Below are 20,163 nucleotides of genomic sequence, written 5' to 3' on the forward strand. Positions count from 1 at the left end.
AGTACTGGAGTGGGTTGTCATTTCCTTCTCCAGGGGATCTTCCCAACCCAGGGGTTGAAGCTGGGTCTCCCGCTTTCCAGGCAGATGCTTTACCATCTGAGCCACCAGGGAAGCCCATATATATATAACTATATATATATAAAACTTTGCTGCACAGTAGCAGAAATTAACACAACACTGTAAACCAACTAAACTTCAATTAAAAAAATAAAAATGAAGTCATCTTTGGTCATCTCTCTCAGGAACCACTCTTTTGGCTCATGGTAGTAGACAGTTACTGTTTTCTTTTCAGCCCACCACCCCTTTGGGCTTCAACAAAACTGAGGGTTTTGATGTTAAACTCTGAAGGCACAGGAGCTGAATCCTATTTGCACATGGGAAGACAGTGTGGTGTCTACTGTCTACTCTGGATGCCATGGGGCAAATTTACACTGAGATGTGACTTCCGCTCCTGCACATTCATGTCACAAATTCTGGGCAAATTGAAAGAGTAGATGGGAGAGAATTCCTGGAAGCCATCACCATACAAGTAAGGCTAAAAACAGCCTAATTAGACACAAAATCTATCCCCCATATCCAAACTCCACTGGATGTCAGACTAGATGAAGCACAAGCTGGAATCAAGATTGCCAGGAGAAATATAAATAATCTCAGATACGCAGACAACACCACCCTTATGGCAGAAATTGAAGAACTAAAGAGCCTCTTGACGAAAGTGAAAGAGGAGAGTGAAAAAGCTGGCTTAAAACTCAACACTCAGAAAACTAAGATCGGCATCCGGTCCCATCACTTCATGACAAATAGATGGGGAAACAATGGAAACAGTGACAGATTTTATTTTGGGGGGCTCCAAAATCACTGCAGATGGTGACTGCAGCCATGAAATTAAAAGACACTTGCTCCTTGGAAGAAAAGCTATGACAAACCTAGACAGCATATTAAAAAGCAGAGACATTGCCAACAAAGGTCCGTCTAGTCAGGGCTATCGTTTTTCCAGTAGTAATGTATACATGTGAGAGTTGGACTATAAAGAAAGTTGAATGCCAAAGAATTGATGCTTTTGAACAATGGTGTTGGAGAAGACTCTCAAGAGACCCTTGGACTGCAAGGAGATCCAACCAGTCCATCCTAAAGGAAATCAGTCCTGAATATTCATTGGAAGGACTGATGTTGAAGCTGCAACTCCAATACTTTGGCAACCTGATGGGAAGAACTGGCTCACTGGAAAAGACCCCGATGCTGGGAAAGATTGAAGGCAGGAGGAGAAGGGGAGGACAGAGGATGAGATGGTTGGATGGCATCACTGACTCAATGGATGAGTCTGAGTAAACTCTGGGAGCTGGTGATGGACAGGGAAGCCTGGCGTGCTGCAGTCCACGAGTCGCAAAGAGTCAGGACATGGAGCGACTGAACTGAACCGATCACATGCAAGACATTGTGCCAGGAGTTCCGTCTACCTCCACTCCTGTGTGCAGCCCTCACACTGGCCTCATTCAAGACGCACTGAGATCCTTCTGGGTTACACAGCCACCAGCGAACAGGGTTCAAACTCGCAAGCTCAGACCTGCTGCTTCAGAATCTCTTCTTTGCAGGACAGCGGCTGCCCCCTCTCTATCCATTAACCATAGGAACACCAAGACAGTAAAGTTTAGGCCAAGAAACCAAAGAGGCATCCATTAAATCAAGAGGCAATCTATTGGGATTTCACAGCAGTCAATACAAATAAGCTCTGTTTAACATAGTCTGGGTAAATCCCCCCAACAAATGAGCAGCAGACTGATTCTCAAGATGCAGTCTTATGCACACAGCACACACACATATTCACATGTACTGAATTCAACAAATAGAATTCCTCAGCACTTACTGGGTAGCAGACCCATGAAATGTGTCATTTTTAAAAACCAAAATATGAACTCCACTGACTTCAGATTCATAGCTCAGTAACATGTCCAACTACTACTCAAATACAAAAATAGGAAGAATGGTTCCAAACTCTGTTTTGATCATTTGCAAATAAAAAGATGTTCTCCATGTTTGTTCAGATAAAACATTGTCCCCCAGGCTCGGAGGCCAGACCCTTGGGCCAAATGCCTGCCAGGAACTCTTTTCTGAGGAATAAAACTGCTGACAAGACTATTACAGATTCGACTACATCACCAGGGCAAACGAGGAGACTGTTAATATCTATGATCCGAACTCATGGGAGAGGGCCCCTGGGTCAGAAACGTTCACCAACAAAAGAAAAGGAAAAAAGAACTACTTTCAAAGAAGCCTCCACACCCACTGTCTCTTAAAATACACTGTTTGGAACATAGTGGGTTCTCAAAAAATCACGTTGGATGAACACGCCAAACTTAAGAAGAGGAAGCGTGGGTGGGTGGATAGTGTTGTGCATAATTCTGGGGTTTGTTTCAAGTCATTAAAGATCCTCACTCAACACGTTAACATTGAGACCAAAATAAGACTTCCGTTCATTTTATAGACTCTGCAGAAGGATTCTATGTATGGAATCCCACTTGGTTCTCCTACTGGCCCCATCGGAGCCTGGTGTCACTCACCCTGGACAGACAAGGAGCCAGTGATGAAGTGACTCGCCCAAGGTCACTGGTCCATAAGGACTGAGCCAGAAGCGGATGTACTTATCAGGAATCCCGGCCCCCTGTACTCTGGGCTACATTAAGCTACCGGAGTGCTTTATAAGACAGAACTCTGAGATGATCTCACTTCCATATATTAACAATTTTAGAAGGCAACAAGCCAAAGAATGGAAGTGGCATACAATAAGTACACGTGAAAATTTCCCGTGATACCAGCTCTGGCCCACTCCTGGGGGCGGCCAGGACTCAAAGGCTCACAGTCCCATCAGTGAGGGGTGGGGGGAAGCAGGGGTCCACCTGCCCCCCAGGGTCGGAGCCAGAGAGCCAGAACACCACCCAGCACCCCCCACAAATCTCACATAGAATGGATGCTAACTTAGCGTTGTTCCAGGTAGAAACGAGAGAGGCGAGGTTTCTTTTAAAAGATTCTGGATCAATGGACCCTGATGGAGCTGACAAGACCATTCTCTGCCAATCAGGCCTGCAGTGTCAATCTGGTGATGTCTAAAGGACAAAACCTGCAATGCCTTTCAGGGGATCCTTTAATAGGACCTCCATCCCACCTGTGTCCTGACTCCTCAAGTTGCCAGTGCAAGCAGAGTCCTGCCCGGGGCAGGCAGAGGGACCACATGGCGTCATTTCTATCATTATAATAATGCTTCAGAAAAGAGACAGGTCAGGACTTCCCCTCTAGTGGTCCAATGCTAAAGAATTCGCCTGCCAATGCAGGGGACATGGGTTCGATCCCTATATCGCCAGGAAGATCCCACAGGTCTTGGAGTTACTAAATCCCATGTGTCACAACTACTGAAGCCTCCCCTCACTGCAAAAATAAATTAATTAAAAATACTTTTTAAAAAGAAAAGAGATGGGTCAACATTCAAGGAGAGCATCTGAATGCAATATCCACGCTCACCTTCTCACACCTCCGAATTAGCCTTTTTTTATCATTTTGTTTCCAAGATGCAAAGTTTGATATAAACACCAAACTACCTGGGGTCCTCAACTCATAGAACACCATTCAGGATACTGAAAATTACAACTAACATACTGTCCCTTACTGGTGGCTTCTAAAGTACCAAGCACTAGCCTTTACCGTCCATTTTCTCAAAAAATCTTATTACTTTGTCCATTTGACAGATGAAGAAATTAAGGCTTCGAGAGACTTAAAAACTGTGCTCAAAGTTACTCAGGTAAAAAGAGGTGGAGCCAGGATACCTGGCTTGGACATCAGCCAAACTTGTCATTCAACAAATGAATGGCTGGGGTGCGGCGGGGGCTGTTTCGGGAGGGTGAAGCGTTAGTGGAATATTATTCAGCCTGAAAAAGGAAGGAAATTCTGACACTTGCTGCTATGTGTGAACCCTGAGGATATTAGCCTACGAGAAATAAGTGAAAGTGAAATCGCTTAGTCGTGTCCAATTCTTCGAAACCCCATGGACTGTAACATACCAGGCTCCTCCGCCCATGGGATTTTCCAGGCAAGAATACTGGAGTGGGCTGCCATTCCCTTCTCCAGGGGATCTTCCTGACCCAGGGATCGAACCACAGTCTCCCGCATTGCAGGCAGACGCTTTACCATCTGAGCACCCTTGGAAGCCCAGGAAATAAGCCTGTCACAAAAAGACAAATACTCTATGACTCACTTTAGATGAGGTATCTAGAGTCAAATTCATTGAGACAGAAAGTAGAATGGCAGTTGCCAGGGGCTGAGGAGAGGGTAAAAGGGGAACAACTGTTTAAGGGGGATGAAGTTTCAGTTCCACAAGATGAAGAGTTCTGAAGATGAAGCATAGTGATGGCTACACGACCATATGAATGCATTTAATACCCCTCAACCACGCAGTGAAAAATGGTCACGATGACCATCTACCCATTATACTTAGACACCCTTCCCAAGACAACTGAACTTCACAATACCCCCCTGACCTGCACTGAAGCAAGCCCAGAGGTGCAGCATCACCCTGCTGGCCAGGTCAGAGCACACTTGCTGATTTCCAGCTGACCTCAGTGGTATTCACTGCTCACTGTGGGCGCCAATACACCTTTCAGGGCAAAGGAGACCCACCTGGATTCCGGATCTGAAATGCCATCTTGTAAGCTACCGACCCATCCTCAGCACAAGCCAGGACTCCTGGAACCCTGCTCCAGGGAACAGCAGGACCAGAAAAGGACTGACGCAGGCAGGATTACTTGACATGTCATTATCCTCATGATCCTGGGTTGGTCACAAATTTTGTACAGGGGTGACCAGACCCCCGAACGAACTTTTTGGCTCGCCCAATAATTATCAGTAATGATTAAGGGAATGTGGGAGCAGTCTTCCTTTCACTGGCAAGACACATTTTAAATCTCTGAAAACACTTTCACATGCACACCATCATGCCCCAGACCCAGAAGCAGGTGAGTCAAGCATCTTCACCCCAGTGGTCAGAAGAGCACCTGGATGGAAGTCAGCGTTTTGCCCAAGGTCAGAAGCCAGTTGGCTGCGGAACAGACCTGGAACCCACCCACATTATTCCTCCTGCAACAACTCCCTCCAGAGAGAGAGGGCTGGCCAGCATCGCAAAGGAACAGGAAATTGAAATGGCTCCCGGGAAGGCAGTCAGCCTGCCAACCTCGGACAGAAGCTGACAAGTGACCACAGCCGGCCCCGAATCAAAAAAGGCTTCCTCCAAGGAGCCGCCTGCCGACTAACCTCTTCCCACCTGCGGCTCGGAAGAAATAAGCTCCAAGAGTTCACAGCCCACCATCCCCATCTGTCCACGGAGAGAAAACCACGTTAGGAAGGAAGCGCAGACCCAGTGAGGTGCTGCTGAGAGCTGAACTGGGGAGGCAGTTTCCCGATACGAACTTATCAGCTTCATTCCCACTCCTGTCACCTCACCCACACACACACACTTCTTCCTGAATTCCCACCCCTTCAGCAACAGAACTGCCAGAGGGGCGAAGCAGCAGACAGACGAATCTTCAGAGAGGCAGCACCCACCAGGGAAAAACTGTTTAACACGCAGCTACAAGATGGGAACCTCCTAAGAGCCCAATCATGCACTTGGAGTCATGCACCAGTTTCCAAAACACCGCAACAGATTCCAGGCACTTTACCTGAGTGGTTTTTGCTCTTCTGCCTTGCATGCTGCTGCTATGGCTAATCTGTGGGTTGGTGGCACCTTCAGAGAGACAGTGAGATTTCCTACAGGGGAGTGTATTGTAATTACTGTAGGGGAGAGCCTCTTCAGCGGCAGCTGGTGGCATCTTATGGTTCGCGAGATCGGGGATGTCAGACACCAAATTCCGACAGTAGCCTGCAAGTTTGCTCCTGGGCCCCCCGTTTGCCGTCACCCCAGAGTTCTTCTGAGCGTACAAGTCCCCCAGCGAATTGGCCCGTTGACAGGCACTGAGCTGCCGCGGACTCGCCCGGGTTTCCATCGCCCGAGCCTCCTCGCAGTCTTTCTCCTCGGCGGAACCCAAGATCTCTTCGTTGCTTGTTAAATGTTCTTGGCTCAGATCAGAGAGTGAGAATTCCAGGCTGTCCTCCCGCCAGATGTCTGCAGATTTGGAGCGCTTCTTCTTAAAGCTCGCTGTCTCCATGAACGCGGGCCCGTTGGAGGCATAGGGGCGCTGCCGCCTGCCGCCCTCCGCCAAGTACGCCGCGTCATCCCCGTAAAGCCGGCTGTCCTCCGAGTCTGGCATGCTCTGCACGGAGGCTGCAGTGAGGACGATGCTGCTGTCCACGCTGGGAGCGACGGAGGAATCGGTGTAGGACACGGGTCTCAAGCCCATATCCACTCGGTCCACCCAGATGGGGCTCCCGAAGTCCTCGAGGGTGCCTTCCTGGGAGAAGGGCTCCAGGCCATTTTCGGCCAGGGACTGGGGGATGCTGGGGGTGCTGCTGGAGCGGGTGCTGACTTCGGAGCTCCGGTGGGTCGCCTTGCCGGAGGAGGCGTGCCTGCTCCGCCGCGCCTTGTGCGACAGGCGCAGGGAGCGCGACGTGGCCTTGCGCCCCAGGACGGCGTGCTTCTCGCCGTAGAACTCGTGCACGACGTTCTGACTTTCTGCGTTTCCCATGGTGTTATGGTCTGTAGCAAGGGGGAAAAAAAAAAGGAGAGGATCACTGAGTCACCCATGGGTACGGGCGGTCAACGGGAAGAGCTCAGTACCTACGGAGGGAGGCAGCTTGGCAGGTAACAGCAGCGCCTATATGCATCTGGCAGGTACCTGGACTCCTAACGCGGCAGCAGGTGAGAACTAACATCACCTACTGAGCCGACTCCTGCGGAGACGTGAAATAAGAACATAAATAAGATCGTTGGGGGCTGACCCGGATCTCTGCCTGGGGACGGGAGCAGAACACCAAGCAAGGCACAGAGTTGCCTTCATAAAGCTGGCAACACCTGCTCTCCTCTCCCTAAACTCTAGGGCTGCCTATTTAAAGCTCCACGCCTCTCCATCAACTAGAAACTCTAAAAAGTACAAACCAAGGTGCCTGCTCCAAATGAGTAACGTTCTGTCTGAAATGACATATTTCAAAAAACCAGGCGAAACTCCGAGATGCACTGAATAAAGGCACTTCCTCCCCTTTTCCGTTTCATCCTGACTTCATCTACCCTTCAAAATCAATAAAAAACGGGAAGGCTCAAGACGTGAAGTCCAATCAACTCTTCCTGATAAAGTCAAAAAGAAAGGGGGCTTTTTACCTTTAATGCCACAGCTTTCTGAAAACCTTAAGAGGGGAGAGGGGGGCAAAGTGGGAGGGAGAGAGAGAGATGCGCAACAGCAAACTAATGGGTTTATTTCTGGGAGCAAATCCAACCCGAGAACATTAATCTGGTACAGAGTGCCCTGCACAAAGAAATTCACATGATGAAATCACTAAATGTGGTTCAGCCTTTTGGAGCTACCCAGGTTAATTCAAGTCCTTTCCTTAACATTTTTCCTGTCTCTCTCATTGGTCTGAGGGCTATTACCCACAGTGAGAAATGAAAACATCCTCAGCACTCAACAAGTATGACTCTATTTAGCCTTATTCTCCTTGCTCTGCAGTGAGGTTTCTCTAGACCATTTCAACTGTATACACTTAGGATACACACATGAAAATGGTCAGAAAGGAGAGAAGAAAAGCAGAGTAGCCGAGTGCATCCCTGAGTTGATGCGGACAATCATCTACACGGTCACTCATTCAGAAAATATACATACTGGGACTTCCCTGGTGGTCCAGTGGCTAAGATTCCATGCTTCCAATGCAGGGGGCCCGGGTCTGATCCCAGGTCAGGGAACTCGGTGGCTCAGATGGTAGAGAATCCACCTGGTGATGCAGGAGACACAGGGTAGATCCCTAGGTGAGGAAGACCCCTGGGAGGAGGGAATGGTTACCTACTGCAGTATTCTTGCCTGGAGGATCCCCAGGGACAGAGGAGCCTGGAGGGCTACAGTTCATAGATGGGTCACAGGACTGAACAACTAACACTTTCACTTTCACAGGGAACTAGATCCCACAGGTGGCAACTAAGATCCCAGTATGCCAGCAACTAAAAGATTCAGAGTGCCACAACTGAAGACCTGATGTAGCCAAATAAGTAATTTTTTTTTTTCTTTTTTTTTAAACAAAGAGGTGGGGATGGAGTCCCAATGCTCATGCCAGCTTCTGCCCTGACTGGCTGAGCAATCTTGAAAACTGTTTAAAAGGAGAAAAAAGAAAGAAAGAAAGAAAGAAAATAAACACTGCATAGCTACCATGTTCCAGAATCCAGAGATACAGCAGAGAAAAAAAGATACACATTCTCCACTCTCATGAAACTGATATTCCAAGCCAGGGAAGGGATATAATAAACAAAAAAGTAAAAGGTACAGAGGGAAACAGGAACAAATTTATTGTACCCATTACAGTTTGAAACCCCCTGCAATGTAATATATTCGTTCCCAATGCTCCAGAACCACGCTACAATCCTACTCTTCAGTCTCAAAGGTTGCTTAAATTCCTACAAGCACATCTTTACTGAAATGAAATTTGTGGCAACAAAAAGGGAAAAACCTCCATTGAATGTTCCGATGAGTTCAGAGGTAACTCATACAGACACCAGATGTGAGGCTATTCCCATACTGGAATATTCCCTACCAGGTCACACATCATATGATTCTGAGAGCGAAGTTTCCAAGAAAGAGAATCATCCTTTTACTAGTAGCAAATATACTTCAAAGCAATAAGTTCACGCCTCTCTGGCTGGCACCTTGAAGAAGCAAGAAAAAAATACAGAGACTCAACTCAGTGCAGGGAAAATGAAAAGACTCAGGGTCCATGTGTGACCATTTATGTGATCTATATTCCTAAGAATATCATGTGCTACATTTTTACAAGTAAAATATTTTAACAAGCATCTAAAGTAAGGCTAAAAGCCATGACCAATGTCTCAGGGTTCTTGATTTTTTAAGGGTACAGCTTCCCGGATAGCTCAGTTGGTAAGGAATCTGCTTGCAATGCAGGAGACCCTGGTTCAATTCCATGGTCGGGAAGAACCCCTGCAGAAGGGAAAGGCTCCACTCCAGTATTCTTGCCTGGGAAATCCCATGGACAGAGGGGCCTGGCGGGCTACAGACCATGGGGTCACAAAGAATCGGACACGACTGAGCAATTTCACTTGAAGATACATAGATGGGGACTTCTCTGGTGATCCAGTGGTTAAGAATCTGCCAGCTAATGCAGGAGACACGGTTCCAGCCCTGGTCCAGGAACTAAGATTCTACATGCAGCAGGGCAACTAAGCCTGCATACCACGACTACCGAAGCATGCGGGCCCTAGAGTCCACAACAAGAGAAGCGCACCCCAACAGAGGTCCCCACTCAATGCAACTCGAGAAAGCCTGAACACAGTCTAAAGAAGACCCAGCACAGCTAAAAAGAAAAAAAAAAAAAAAAAAAAGATACCTGGATGTGTCTGTGTATCTATATGTTTTGCCAAGGAGCAATTAAAAGTTCAGAAAAAGTGTTGTTAGCCACAGTCCCATTTTAAGAATCACATAGATTTAAACTGAAAAGAGGGAAAGAATGAAGGTGACCAAAACTGCGGTATAGAAAGGCAAAGCTGTCACCCCAAATATGCTCGAATGGAGCCCCCCAATATGCTCAGATGGAGCCCCCTTCTGCTGTATACAAAAGTTTGCAAATATAAATTGACAGACATATTCTTAACAACAAATTTCTGGTTAGGCTTGTTTCTGCCAACAGAAAACTAATCAAGTTAAAAGCCTCAGGAGTGTTTTCCTAAAGCAAATGGCCCCAACCTTCAAGAATTACAGTGTTCCCTGCATCACTCTGACGGGTCTGTTATATTAATAGCATTTTTAGTAGCAAGATTCTTTTCAGCAAGCCAAGGTAGGAAAGAAGCCATTTTTATCTTCAGAACTAGAATTTAGAGATGAACGCCAAATCTCTTAAATCCTATCAAGAGCGATTCTCAGGGGATGATCTAAGTCAAGTCAGCAGGAAGTTTGAAGCAACTCAAGTTAGGAGAAAAATGTTCCTAGGGACTGCCGAAACACCCCTTCCTTTAAGAGCTTTCCCCCAAAGGTCAGCGAGACTCATGAGGCCCATGTGGGGATCAGTGGGAGACCCTGAAACAACACAAGCATGAAAAATGAAAATTGCTCACTGCATACAAGAGACACAATCTCCCCTTGCAGGGACAACCCCATCCCATAGGCAACCCCCAGAACAGTGGTGACTTGAAAGTCCTAATCCTCTCCACATACAAATGGCAAATGCCAGCTACTTTCACCATCTTCACATTCCCCCGCTCTCTCCTATTTATCCCTTATCATTTACTTATAACAAACCAAAACAAACCTGGCTTATACTTTACATTTACACAGTCTTCATTTGTTTCTCTGAGTCTGAAAGCAACTTTGGGCAGAAAGTGGCTTACACTTCTTTTTTGAAGCCTCTACCGAGAGGGCTTCCCTGGTAGCTCAGAAGGTAAAAGAATCTGCCTGCAATGCAGGAGACCTGGATTCAATCACTGGGTTGGGAAGACCCCCTGGAGAAGGAAATGACAACCCACTCCAATTATTCTTCCCTGGGAAAATTCCATGGACAGAAGAGCCTGGCTGGGCTACAGCGGGGTTGCAAAGAGTCAGACATGTCTGAGTGACGAACACTCACACTCATAGAGACTACAAGTGTTCCACGCGTGATAAGGAGTCAAAAAATGCTCATGCATTTTAGAAACAAAAGTAAAAGGTAGTGATGAGTACTGAGCCAACATAATCACCACACAGTCACTAGGAAAGAGGGGAGAGATGAAGGGGGGAGAGATGAAGGGGGGAGAAGACAGGCTGAAATGCACAAACTGGACTAGAAACTGAAAAGCAGGGGCTTGCCCTGGCGGTCTGGTGGTGAAGACTTCGCCTTCCAACACAGGGGGTGGGGTTTTGATCCTTGGTCAGGGAGCTAGGATCCCACCTGCCTCTGAAGCCAAAAAACCAAAAGGTAAAACAGAAGAAATATTTTAACAAATTCAAGATTGTAATAAACTCAATTTGTAACAACTTGAAAAGCAGAGCATCAGAATACAAGTACTTGATGGCAAGCTAGAAAATGTTACCATTTTTAAGCTCACTCAACTCCCCATTGACTTCCTTACCGAAAAGATTAGTGGCCCCAAACAGCTTGCACTTGCAGAGGGTAGTTAGTGGGAGGCATGTTAAGCAGGAGGTGGTGGTAAAGCAGGAGGTTAAAGCAAGACTTTAACACAGGAACAACTGTCCGAATTTGAACCTCAAATCTTAAACTTTCTTTCCAGTCCTCTAGGATACAGCTTCCAGCTTCCCCGCAGCCTTTGTTCATGCTCTTTCCGTGGCCTCCAACTCTCCAGCCTTAGGCACCTACACCTGGCTTGCTCTCTCCAGATCTTAACTCCAGTGAGAGAGAGATCTAAAAGATCTAAAAGAGATCTTTCCTGGTATCTCTATCCAAAATGACCCCTCAGAGCTCAACACTTCTCACCCCTCTTCTTTGCTTCCCGCTCCCTTTAACATTTGTCAGAATTGTCTCAAAAAATGCTTTTCATTTACTCATATTTTTCATTCTCTATCTTTCCCCACTAGAACCTAAGCATCAGGGAGGCTGAAAGTTTGTCTCGTGTATTGCTGTATTCTCAGTGCCTAAAACACTGCCTGAAAGGTAGTAGGTGCCCAGTAGAATGAATGAGTGACAAAATTTAATCTAGAATGTAAAAACACACACTCACACAACTGCAAGAGAAAAGAGATGAGGGTGTTGGCATAATGTGAACTAGAGAAAAGATACGCTGGCCTTAAAAATGCCAGCTCTTCTACATCAGAGTGCCTAGAAAACTCAGTCTGTGCGCCGTTCTCTAGGTCCCTTCCACCTGCACACCAGCATAGGTCCCTCATCCCAGGCCCCTGGGTTTGGGATCACCCTGATTCTGTGAACTGAGCTGATGAGTTCAGCCTGCCCTGCTCCACTGTTCTCCCCAACCTTCAATCACCTAGACAGAGACTCAAGGCCTTGCCTTTTGTCTCATTTCACTCAGTCCCTACATCCCTCCTCCTTTTGGAGGTTTAGGAAAGGGGGTTGGAGTTGAGAGAGTACCTCTCCTCCTTGTCGGGGACACAGCTCAGGACTGAGCAGCCTGAGATGATCAGAGAAAATGCAGGCAAAGGAGACAACGCAACATGATGGGGAGGTGTCACTTAAAGTAGAAGGGGTCAAAAAAAATCGAGAGATTCTTAGGGTCAGAGACCAAGGACACTAGAGAGAGGATGAATTCTCCATTCTTCCCAACACCATGATCTTGCTCCTTAAGTCATGAGTTAAACTTTTCATAGTAACTTCCTTTAAATCCCATCAAAGTAAATGCACAGCAAAAGAGTAAAAAAGTACTCCCATCAAAATAAATGCACAGTGAAAATACTTAAAGGAACTTTATCAATCAGTACAGGCAGCACTACATACAGCAGACAAGACATGGAAGCAGCCTAAAGGTGCATTGCCAGATGAATGGATAAAGATGTGGCAGATATGTACAATGGAATACTACTCAGCCATAATAAGAATGACATAATGCCATTTGCAGCAACATGGATAGACCTAGAGATTATTATACTAAAGGAAGTAAGCCAGACAAAGACAAATATTATATATTATTGCTAATATGTTGAATCTGAAAAAAAAAAAAGAATATACAAATGAACTTAATTACAAAACAGAAATAGACACAGAAAATAAACCTATGGTTACAAAGGGGAAAGGAGGGAAGAGATAAATTAGGAGTTTTGGATGAATATAGACACGCTACTATAGATAAAAAAGTTAACCAACAAGGACCTGCTGAATAGCACAGGGAACTATCTTCAATATTTTGATACAACCTTTAAGAGGAAAGAATCTGAAAAGTAATATAACTGTACCACTATGCTGTACACCTTAAACTAACACAATTTAAAAAAAAAAGTGCAGTCATTAGGGTGGTTCATAGATACATCAGATAGGTGGTTCTTTTTCAGGGACTGCTTTTATTGATTTATTACCCTTACTAAGCCTTATGTGATAAAATGATATAAAACTATTTACACCTTTTGAAAAACAGTGTCAAATCCCTGGCTTTGGTAGTTTGCGGAAATTAAGTAAGATGCAACCGTTAAGGGAAGCTAGATGAAGAATGTGTTTACTGTGTTCAATTCCCTGTGGATCTATAATTATTTCAAAATAAAAAGTTAAAGCCATCACTCACTGGGAGGTTCTGGTTAAGGGAAATTTTTGTTCAAAAGTGACGATGCTGCCAAATGAAGCTTTTTTGAATCCTCTTTTTCAATGAATTATGCAATAAGAAAATAAGCACATACTGGGCATTATCTAGCACAATGTCATCGGGAAACAGACAGCAAACACAAAACAAGGGTCCAAAGTGAGACTCAACAGAGAGGAAGGGTGGATTAAGTAGGGACAGAGCTTCTGTCTTTAATACAGCAGTGAACAAAACTGAAATACTATTTATAGTACCTGGTGCCAGCCAAGATGAAGTCAGACACAGTGGCTGGTCTTTCTTTCAATGATAAAGATTAAAAAAAACTCTGAACCAAAGTCAAAAGCAACTACCTGAGGATTCCAAAGAGTAAGCAAAAGCAGGTAAGTTTGGGATGGGAATCAAACCCGGAAGAAAAATAAGGACTAACCTGGTGCTTCAGTGGTGAAGAATCCACCCGCCAATGCAGGGAACACGGGTTCAACAGCTGCTCTGGGACGATCCCATGTGCAGAGGGGCAACAAAGCCAGCAGAGCACACCTAGAGAGCAAGCCCCCACTTGTGGGAACGGGCAGTGAGGACCCCATGCAGCCAAAAATAAACAAACAACCAAACAAAACTGGAGGAGCCACTCTAACAAGAGTGAGTTTCCCATTCGGCTTTTATTATGCTCATTTCCCTTCCAGCCTTGCATGGAGGGTGAGCACACAGTCCGTGCATGCACGCTGGGTCACTTCAGTCGTGTCCAGCTCTTGGCGACCCCAAGGACTATAGCCCGCCATGACCCCGTGGACTGTAGCCTACCAGGCTCCTCTGCCCGCGGGATACTGGAGTGGGTGGCCACACCCTCCTCCAGGGGATCTTCCTGACCCAGGGATTGAACCCTCAGCTCTTACGTCTCCTGCACTGGCAGGCAAGATGTTTACCACCGGTGCCACCTGGGAAGCCTGAGCACATATCTAGCCGTTGAGAAAAGCAGCGAAACTCACAAGACATGCCCTGTCGTTCTGGCCAAAGAAATCGAGCCTGGTGGTCCCTGCAAGCCAAAGAGTGAGGGCAATCTCAGAGAAGACAGAGCCGGAGGAAACACACCAGCTAATGTCGTGTGTCAATCTACTCAGGTCCCAGGCTCACCCCTCAGGTACATGTGCCTGGGACTGACACAAACAGAGACAGCTAAGGCTTGAGGAACTGAGCTATCACATAAAACACAGCTCACCTCCCAGTCTAACTCCCAACTGGCGCATGTGTGGGACAAAGCCACAACTTTGGAGCAGAGGCTTTGAAAACTGAACTGATATCAGACCTACCACCCACAGGAGGTCAGACAGAACTTGCCACCTGAACCTAGCCAGGTTGATTGCTTACTAAAATAGGGGAAAAAAAGAAAATTCAACATTCTCCAGATGATTTTAACAGGACCTAGATTCTCCCAATGTAATATTCGAAAGTGTCCACAATGCACCCCAAAGAACCAGGAAAATCTAACCGTTCTCAGGGGAAATGACAATCAATAGATGTCAACCCCAAAGTGACCCAGATGTTAGAATTATCAAGCTTTTAAAGCAGCTAGTATAACTGTGTTGTCTGAGTAATGGTAAACACTCCTGAAATAAATGAAAATTTTAACTGCTTGGAATGTCTATGCAAGATCACCGTGAACACCAATTACTGTGTATGAGTGGAGAAAGAGAATATAAATTAAAAAGAAAGGTAAAATATTTTTAATTTGATCCAAAATACAAAACGTAAGCTGCATTTTTTAATCATCGGATGTGACATTTTCTTGGTATGGCATGAGAACACATTCCCGTTAACAGAAACTCACCCATGGTCAAGGTCTCTGGGTAGAAAGAACAAAGAAAAATACTCCTGTAACTACAGATTGTTCAGAGGAAAAAAAGGGGGAAAGAAAGAAGATACAAGGGAAACAAGAAAGAACCTCATCACCTTGCAGATAAGGAGGTTATAACAATGCTATTAGAGTTTAGGATGTCTAATTCCCTAGAGAGACCAGAAGTTCAAGCAGCACTCCAGACAGCAAAATGCCCCACCCTTTGGCTGAGCAGGAAAGCTCCACATGATTAAAGCCCAGCCTTGTGGGTCAGCTTGCTGGGGCTTGCCCTGTTCAGAAGCAGATACTCAAAAAGATAATTACATTATTAGGGTCAATCACCTCTGGAGCAAAACTCTTATTCTCAGGAAGGAAAAACTTATATTTGAGATACACATCCAAGATGCTGGCTTCAAGGAGATTAAAATTCTAGGATGTTAATATTTTACCTTCTTTCTCTCTCATAAACACACACACATGAAGAGGGAGGGCGGGAGAGAGTCACACACAGAGAATGTACAGACCTTTAAAAATGTAAAAATTTTTAAGTTAGCATCCTAGACAGAGATTATGAGGTAATTTAATTTCCAAAAGTATACTTTGCTTTTCGTATTTTCCAAAGCCACTACACTAAAGCTATAATTCACTCTTCTGGCCATGCAGCACGTGAGGTCTTAGTTCTCTGATCAGGGACAGAACCTGCACACCCTGCAGAGGAAGCAGAGCCTTGATTAACTGCCAGGCAGGTCCCTTACCTAGAACTCAGTTACGGGAAAGAAAAAAAGAAATGCGTTAAGTCCCTAGGTTTCTTAGATAACTCTTGGAGAGTGAAGATGGGGACACCAGGCTGACAGCAACAGCAAACTTAGAGCAGATGACTTGGGAAAATTGCCTACTATAAAGAAGAAAATACTACCGAGCTTGGACTTAACCGTTCTTTCTCAACACCCCAACGGCACTCTGCTTCATCTCCTCCCATCCCGTCTGCAGCGTGGTTGTTATTCACACACATGTCTTTCTTTGCATGTACCCCTTCTTATTTTATTACAATCTCCCGATGGCAGGGACCATGACTTACTCATTATTACATTGGCCATCTGAATGAACTAAAGTTTTAGTACTGCTTATTTCAATGGGATGTTCATCTCTCAGATTGTCTATAACAAGAATATTTCAAAAATATACAACATTAGAGCCCATAAGTGGGCAGAAGGTGACCCAACTTAAATTCAAGTCAAAGTTAACTATTAAAGCAAGGCTTCTCTTGTTGGTAAGGGTTCTGTGGAATATGAACATAAGGCATCTAATGATGTATACAAATTATAATTGTTAATAATAAAATTTTTCACTCCCTCCCAAGGTATTTAAGAACTTATTAAAATAAACGTAATGATTACCCTTCTATGATTTGAAAACAGACCTCCAAAATTGCAGGAGAAAGGATGAAATGTATTTATTTCAAAGTTAAATTTGAAGCAAAAATCACAAGACAACAGATTGCAAATTTAAAATTAGATTCTAGTGGGAGGGCTTGGTTTCAAGCCTGTTTTTTCCCTACTGGAGGCTGAGCCTGAAGACAGGGTAACGGGGTTTGGGGAGGGGGGGGTGCTGGTGAGGAAGAGAGCTAAGATTAAACTGAGACAAAGTTCTGAAAGTTTTAGCTAAATCTTTACAAACCCATGAAAAGCACTTTGCCAAGTCACACACAAATACCCCTAACACAGGAGACTAAACAGGAAAGTTTTGCAACAAATAAAAGATGATCTTTGATTTAGAAAGATTATTATTTTGACTGCATTTATTTTGCTTTTTAAAAGATTATCCAAACCAGAAACAAAACATATCATTGTTCTGAAGTAAGATTTTTGAAGCCAGGTTTGACTTTTTCAAACATAATCTCATCTAAAGATGGTAAAGCTTGAGAATAAATTTCAAAGACCCCTGAGGGCAATTCACAGGGGGGAAAAGATAGCTACCTGCTTTTTCTTTCTTTCTTTTTTTTTTTTTTAAAGTTTTAATGCTAATACTTTTGCATTGCTAGATGGGCGTAACCTTAATCCAAAAAAGTGAGTCCAAATTCTTTTTCTCACAAGCTACACACACCAGGGCAATGCTATGGTATCTGCCTCACCACCTCTGAAGCATTACGTTTAATTCATGGAGGCATACACAGGCTCAAGCACACATTCACAAACTTACCTTACAAGGCAACAACGGTTCCCAGCCCCACTTGCCCCAAGAGCACTGTGGCATTTAGCTATGGGGCCTGGTGATGGTGCCAGGATGAGCAGTGACAGTGGCTGGGAAGCGTCTCAGCACCTGCTCCTGGAGGTGGCCATCACAGTCCCATCTGCGTCTACGCAGCTGTACCGAAAACCTGGAGAGGGCAGAAAAAGGAAAGCGCTATTCAGCCAGAACACAGGAAACGGGAATTTTCCAACAAACCCATTTACATAAACTCTCCAACATCCATTTGGTGTGAAATAGCACACCCCAGATCAAACAATGCAACATTTAGCTACAGGTCTAAAATGATAGGCATAAATCCATAAATACAAGCATATTTACATTTACTGTAATAAATCACTCTACAAACTCAGTAACGTTTTACCATTTTATTCTGTCTCTACAGATGAAGGTATCACGTAGCAGAAATCCATCCCAGTGGAATGATTTCATGGTTCCTCTTCTTTTTAAAGGGTTATTGGAGGACAGGTGCTTTACAATGTTGCGTTAATCTCTGCTGTGGAGCCATGATCAAAAACATACCAAACTACATGCTGGACAAGGCAGGGAGAAAAGGGGTGTTGGTGGGTGGAAATGTAGACTGGGGCAGCCACTGTGGATAACAGCATGGAGTTTCCTTAAAAAACTAAAACCAGAACTACCATACAACCCAGCAATCCCACTCCTGGGCATAGACTTGGAGAAAACCGTAATTCCAAAAGGTACCTGCACCCCTACACTCCTGATTCCCTCTGAATCTTTCAAACGTCTCAACAAACAGATACGAGTGACAGGAAATCAGGGAGTCTCGTTACTCTCAAAGCAGAGCTATAGCTATCACAGAAGTTGAAGAAAATGCTAAAAGACAGTAAAACAAAAGACCAAATTCAATATGATAGACCTTCTCATCATACACACGAGGTATTTCTTTTCAAAATAAGCTCCACGAACAAAGACTGTGAGTGGTCTTTGTTTTCTAAACCCCGGCTTCTGGTGAGACTGGAGATGCTAAGACAGGACAGAGGCTTCTAATGGCTCAGTGGCAAAGAACCCACCTGCCAAGGCAGGAGATGCAGGTTCAATCACTGGCTCAGGAAGATCTCCTGGAGAAGCAAATGGCAACCCACTCCAGTATTCTTGCCTAGAAAATTCCATGGACAGAGGAGCCTGATGAGCTACAGTCACGGTGTCGCAAAAGAGTCGGACACAACTCAGCGACTAAACTACAAGACAGGAGAAAGCCCCGAGGGCTTTCTGGGGGCGGCTGCCTCTCATTCCTCTCCTACAGATCACTCCCGTGAGGCTGCCCACGACTAGCACCTATAACTGGCAGCCTCATTAAGGTGGAACTCAAGATGACAAACAGCTTGCAGAGCAACACAGAGAAACTCGCTGACTGTTGTGGAAGGTGGTCACATCAAGATAGTAAATAAATATCCATATCCATAGAAGATAGCATAGTAAGTGAAGTTACCGTTCACCCTATCTCGGAAAGTATGCTCCTTCGCCGTGAACCTGGTGACTCACGCTTGCCAGGAGAGGAACACGAGTTCTCAGCAATGCACCATTATTACCCTACAGTACATGTCCTTGCCCTCCCTCCCCCACTGCCGGTCTGTTCCTCTCTTTTCCCAGGCATCCTCCTTAAGCTGCTCTCTGCGAAGTTTTACATTTTCAAAGCGGTTCCTGAATTGCTTAGGAACTGGCAGAAATTAATAAGCAACAGCCCATTTATATTGAAATGGACTCATTACAGTGCCAGCTGCCAATAATTTGCAAGGGCTGGATTCTTGCTGGCAAACCGGGCCTGCAGGCGGCTGTCCTCCACCTGCACATGTAGGCTGATAATGCATTTTTTATACTTTAAAAAAAAAGTACATATTCTGCTACCAGAACTGAAATGTTTCTCTATTACAGTCTTCTATTTCCTGAGCAGAAAAATGCTATGGGGAAGAAAGTGAAAGTTATCAGGCATTGTTTAAAAAATATGTAGGAAGACAAAACCCAGTCCATCTGGGATCTGGGATCTATTTTTCCCCCCTGATTCTGTTTTTTTAGTATATGTGCTGCCGAAGCAAACACGTCCCCCCTGATTCTGACGGAGAAAGTATTTTGACCTGTGACCCGTGGAACTGACCCCATGATGTAAACAGATGAAGAAAACATATTTGTTCTTTGTGATCAGCAGATATGCTAAGGTTGCAACAAGTCACCAAGGATTCAATCTGTATCAAGTACTTGTGGATTGATTAATTCCACCATGGGCTTGTGAATATACGCCACAATCACCTGAGAACCACCAGGAGTTCAGGTTTTCTTTAAGAGCCATGAAGAATCCACCTTCAACAGGAGGTAGACAGGCTTCCCTGTTGGCTCAGTGGTAAAGAATCTGCCTGCCAATGCAGGAGACACAGGTTTGAGCCCAGGTCTGGGAAGATTCCACAAGCAACTGAGTCCGTGTATCACCTAGGGAGCCCACGAGCTGCAGCTACTGAAGCCCGCACGCCCTAGAAGCCACGCTCCACAGTAAGGGAAGCCCCTGCAAGGAGAAACCCGCACACTGCAGGTAGGAAGCAGCCCCCGCTCACTGCAACTGGAGAGAAGTCGGCGCCGCAACAAGGCCCCAGCACAGCCAAAATCAAGTACAAGCAAGCGGCAGGAAAGCAGCTAACTCAGTGATGGGAGTTTGAGCCTGGAGTCCCTGCATGCATCAATCACGTCAAAACTCAGCTCTGTCACTTACTTG

General features: G+C 45.3%; 1 protein-coding gene across 1 annotated transcript in view; it reads right to left on the bottom strand.

The window, feature by feature from the left end:
- Positions 1-20,163, bottom strand: part of TIAM1 (TIAM Rac1 associated GEF 1) — a 187,506-nt gene that overhangs the window by 150,321 nt on the left and 17,022 nt on the right. The window contains exons 2-3 of the mRNA XM_065913560.1: positions 17,391-17,568; positions 5,703-6,676 (exon numbers count right to left, since the gene is read on the bottom strand). Of these exons, the coding sequence (XP_065769632.1) occupies positions 5,703-6,665 (963 nt within the window). The 5' untranslated portion in view covers positions 6,666-6,676; positions 17,391-17,568. The remainder of the gene's footprint in view (positions 1-5,702; positions 6,677-17,390; positions 17,569-20,163) is intronic.

The sequence above is a fragment of the Muntiacus reevesi genome, chromosome 21 (genome assembly GCF_963930625.1).
Source record: "Muntiacus reevesi chromosome 21, mMunRee1.1, whole genome shotgun sequence".
In the NCBI taxonomy this organism is placed as follows: Eukaryota; Metazoa; Chordata; class Mammalia; order Artiodactyla; family Cervidae; genus Muntiacus; species Muntiacus reevesi.